We start from the raw sequence: 4,947 nt of genomic DNA, 5'->3' as shown, positions 1-4,947 counted from the left end.
GGGTTGGCTTGATTTGATTAAATTCCATATTGTCTTAGTTTCAGTTGGTTATACTTAGCAGGTTTGTATGTGGGTGTCCAAAACGGGCACTAGTCACGGTCCATTGGGTTGGGTCGTGAAAACAAGCTTTGGATCAAATGGATTCATGCATATTATTTAAAAGGACAGAATGAATGGCAGAAGAGAGATCAAGCAAGTTGGATGAGCAGGAAAATAATGAATGCTAAACAAATAGTTGATCAGATTCAACCAAAGCAGGGAAAAGGGATGATCAAACAAATCTATGATTATCTGAGAGGGGAGAAAACTAAGCCTGAATGGAGATGTCTAATGTTTAAAAATGCAGCCAGGCCAAAATCTACCTTTACACTATGGATTTTGTTGAATAGGAAGCTAGCAACCGTGGATAAACTTGCTAAATGGGGAATGACACTTGATAAAACATGTGTTCTGTGTAAAAATGTGGATGAAATTCTGGATCATATGTTCCTGCAATGTCACTATGCTGGAGAGGTTTGGGAGAGACTGCTACAATGGATTGGTAATCACAGTAACAGGCCAAGGACATGGGCACCGTTTATACAGTGGAGCATTCAAAATGGGAAAGGGAAGTCTACAAGAGCACAACTATTCAAGATGATTCTTGCTGGAGGAGTTTATGCTTTGTGGAATGAGAGAAACAAGAGAATTTTTGAAGACAAGAGTTGCTTGATAGATAAAGTAGTTAAGAAGATAGCCTATGTAACTATTGCTAAATCTTCTACTAGTATTAAAAATGTTATTATTCATAGGAAGATTTGAGTTATAGTTAGTAGTGTAGGTGTTAAAGTGTTGTTTAGTTTGGTTAAGCATGCTGTGTAGCTGCTTGTTTTGTATTGTTTGGACTCGGTAATTAATAAAATTAGTTACCAAAAATAAAATAAAATAAAATAATTATAATAAGAATAATAATAACAATAATAACAACAACAACAACAACAACAACAACAATAATAATAATAATAATAATAATAATAATAATAACAATATTAATAATAATAATAATAATAATAATAGTAATAATAATAATACTAATAATACTAGTAATAATAATAATAACAATAATAGTAATAATAACAATAATAATAATAATAATAATAGGAATAATAATATTAGTAATAATAATAGTAATAATAATAATTATAATAATAACAATAATAATAATAATAATAATAACAACAATAATAATAATTAAAATAATAATAATAACAATAATAATAATATTAGTAATAATAATAATAATAATAATAGTAATAATAATAGTAATAATAATAATAGTAATAATAATAATAATATTAACAATAAAAATAATAATAATAATAATAATAATAATAATAATATAAATAATAATAATAATATTAATAATAATAGTAATATTATTAAATAATAATCTTCTTCTCTCCAAATGCTCTCGGCGTAAGTTAGTTAACCTGCGTAGTGAAGGTGAAAATGGCGATGGGAAGAGGAAGGGACGAGGAAGAGGCCGGAAAACATCAATAATGATAGTTGGTAGCTCAGTTGGAGCTCGGGTGGAAGCAATAGAGGTAAATGAACAGGAACAAGCTCAAAATGAAGAAAGGAATTTTGAAGAAGGAGTTTCTGTGAGCTCCAAAGTATCTAGAAGATTGAGCTTAAATTCTACATCGGAAAAGGAGGAAGCTCATGAGAACTCAGATCTAGTGCAATTAGAAGCTGGGAGCAAGGTAGAAGGCAATGGAACAGTAACTAAGAAAATGGATGGGAATACTGAAGATGCTGAAAGTAATGGAGGCAGTGGAGAGGAAATGAGCAAGGATTACAAAGAACCCTGGGTTAATATGTTTAAGAATAACCGTGCACCTAATAATGGTATGCAGCTGGCTTATTTTACACCACAAATAGTTAAGAAGCAATGGTTCAGCTGGAAGGGAAAGAGGTTCAGGATGAAGAAGATAAGTGGAAATGTGCACTCATAGCATATGTAGTTGGAGAATGCCCTGGGTACAATGCCATGAACAAATATATAATGATGAACTGGTCAAAAGTAGGCAAACCAGATGTATTTTTACATGAACAAGGGTATTATATAATTAAGTTTAAGAACCTGAATGATATGAATGAGATTCTATATTCTGGGCCATATACTATAAGCGATCGACCTATCATATTGAAACAATGATGCCTAGATTTTGATTTTGGAAAGGAGTTCTTAGCTGAAATACCTCTATGGCTTAATTTTCCAAACTTACCTCTTAATTGTTGGGGAGTGGGATCATTGAGTAGAATCGCAAGTGCTATTGGTATGCCATTATTTGCTGATGAATGTACTACAAAGCAAACAAGAATATCCTATGCTAGAATACTTATTGAAGTTAATGTTACTAAACCTATTCCTCAGCAGATTACAGTTATGGATCCAAATGGAAGAACCTTCATGCAGGAAGTTGTGATGGAGTGGAAGCCTCAATATTGTGATAAATGTCAAAAGATTGGACACCAATGTCAACCAGTAACATTGGAGGAGCTACCAAAGAAGAGAAAGCCTTGGAAAAAAGTAACATAGACTTGTCAATATAAAGGGCCAATTCAACAGCAGGAGAAGAAAGATGATCAAAGGAAGATGCCAATAGTAGATGAAAATAATGCACAGGAGGAGAAACAAGAGATAGAGAAAGGAGAGGAACAGGAAATCAAACAAACACCTGAGCTCAATCTAAGGCCTCAACTGGAAGTAAGCATCTAGATTTCAGTCTATCAAATTTTCCTATGCTTTCAGCTATACCAATTAGAAATGGATTTGAGAGTCTAAGGAATAGCAAACTTGCTCCACTGCCTGTTGATAGAGGTGGAGCCTTAAGAGTTGTTAATGAAGTGGAGTGTCTCATATACTTGGCTCATAATAGGAGATTTTAATGCTATTTTATCCCCTAAAGATAGATTAGCTCGGGCTCCTGTTACTTTGAATGAGATAAGGGATTTTGATGAATGTGTTAAGGACATGGGCATCACTGAAGTACAATGGAAAGGCAATTATTATACTTGGACCAATAAACAGATAGGTAATGTCTGCTAGTAGAATTGATAGAGCCTTTGGGAATGATACTTGGATGGATAAATGGGGTCATGCTGCTATAGAATATGGGAATCCAGGTGTGTCTGATCATAGCCCTATGCATTTGCTACTTCATCAAAGTTATCATCCGATCAGAGTGTGTTTTAAGTTCTTTAATGTATGGATTGAACATGACTCCTTTTTGGAACTGGTGGATAAAGTCTGGAAGCAGAAGAATGGAAGTGAAGTAATGAAGGAGATATGGTATAAGTTAAAGGCACTCCAGCCAGTCCTGAGACAATTGAATAAGAGAGAGTTTCAATATATAGGCCAAAAGATTGAGAAGACAAGAAGTGAGCTTCTAGAACTTCAAGATCAGCTATATAACCAGGAAAGTGATGAGCTAGTTACTAAAGATAAGGAGTTACTAATAAAGCTGGAAAAGTGGTCAATGATAGAAGAAAGTGCTCTAAGACAAAAAGCAAGAGCAAGATGGATTAAACTGGGAGATGCAAACAACAAATACTTCAGTTCAGCGATAAAGGAGACAACTCAAAAGAAGCATATTAGAAGTATATTATCTATAGATGGAAGGATGTTATATGAACCCCAAGAGATTCAAGAGGAGTTTGTTATGTTTTATAAAAGTCTTATGGGATCTTCAGCAGGTAAACTTCCAGCTATAAGCTCAGGTGATGAAAAGAGGGTCTGTATTGTCAAAGCAGCAAAGAATCCAATTATGTACAAACATAACAGAACAGGAGATTTATACATCATTGCAGTCTATTGGGAATGATAAGGCTCCAGGTATAGATGGTTATAATGCACTTTTCTTTAATAATACTTGGAAGATCATTAAAAAGGATGTTATTGAGGCTGTCAAAAGCTTCTTCACAACAGGAAAGTTGTTTAAGCCTTTCAACTGCACTCTTGTGTCTTTAATTCTAAAAGTTCGAAGTCCTAAAACTGTGAAGGAGTATAGGCCAGTTGCTTGTTGCACTATTCTATATAAAATCATTTCAAAGGTGATAACAAAAAGAATGCATGATGTTATTCATACAGTTATATGTGATAGTCAGGCGGATTTATACCAGGGAGGAAAATTGCAGATAACATTATTCTGGCTCATGAATTGGTCAAGGCTTATACTAGGAAGAATATTTCTCCTGGAAGCATGCTTAAGATTGATCTACAGAAAGCCTATGATTCAATTGAGTGGCCTTTCTTAGAACTAGTAATGGTAGGCTTGGGATTTCCAGAGATGTTTATTCAATGGGTGATGAATTGTGTCAAAACAGTGAATTATACTATTGTTGTTAATGGATAAACTACTCAAAGATTTGATGCAGCTAAAGGCCTCAGACAAGGGGATCCTATGTCACCTTTTTTGTTTGCCATAGCAATGGAATATCTTAGTAGGATCCTCAAAGGACTTAAAGAAGAGAAAGCATTCAAATATCATCCAAAATGCTCTAAGCTGGACATTACACACTTATGTTTTGCAGATGATTTGCTATTGTTTTCAAGAGGAGATCTGGAGTCCATCAAGATACTTCAAAGGTGCTTTTCAGAGTTCTCTCAAGCTTCTGGACTGCAGGCAAATCTTACAAAAAGCTCCATATACTGTTGTAGAGTTCAGATGGAGGTGAGGCAAAAAATTATTCAACAACTTGGTTATATAATGGAAGAGCTACCTTTTAAATACTTGGGAGTTCCTCTTTCAACAAAGAAGTTGACTATAATCTAGTGGTATCCACTCATTGACAAGATCATGGCAAGAATCAACTCATGGGCAGCAAAACAATTGTCTTATGCAGGAAGAACTGATACGCTCAAACTTACTTCTCAAATAAGAAGTAAAGCGGTCGTGTCAAGTA

At 34.1% G+C, this 4,947-nt stretch overlaps 1 protein-coding gene across 1 annotated transcript; it reads left to right on the top strand.

Annotated features, from left to right (window-relative positions):
* The first annotated feature begins 216 nt into the window (after positions 1 to 216).
* Positions 217 to 801, top strand: LOC107022092. Its single transcript, XM_015222800.1, has one exon. It carries the CDS (start codon positions 217 to 219, stop codon positions 799 to 801), a length of 585 nt encoding a protein of 194 aa, XP_015078286.1.
* Positions 802 to 4,947: the final 4,146 nt, after the last annotated feature.

Source organism: Solanum pennellii, chromosome 6 (assembly GCF_001406875.1).
Source record: "Solanum pennellii chromosome 6, SPENNV200".
NCBI classification, from domain to species: Eukaryota; Viridiplantae; Streptophyta; class Magnoliopsida; order Solanales; family Solanaceae; genus Solanum; species Solanum pennellii.
Note: the sequence above shows the minus strand (reverse complement) of the source record. Positions and strands in the feature narration are given on the sequence as shown.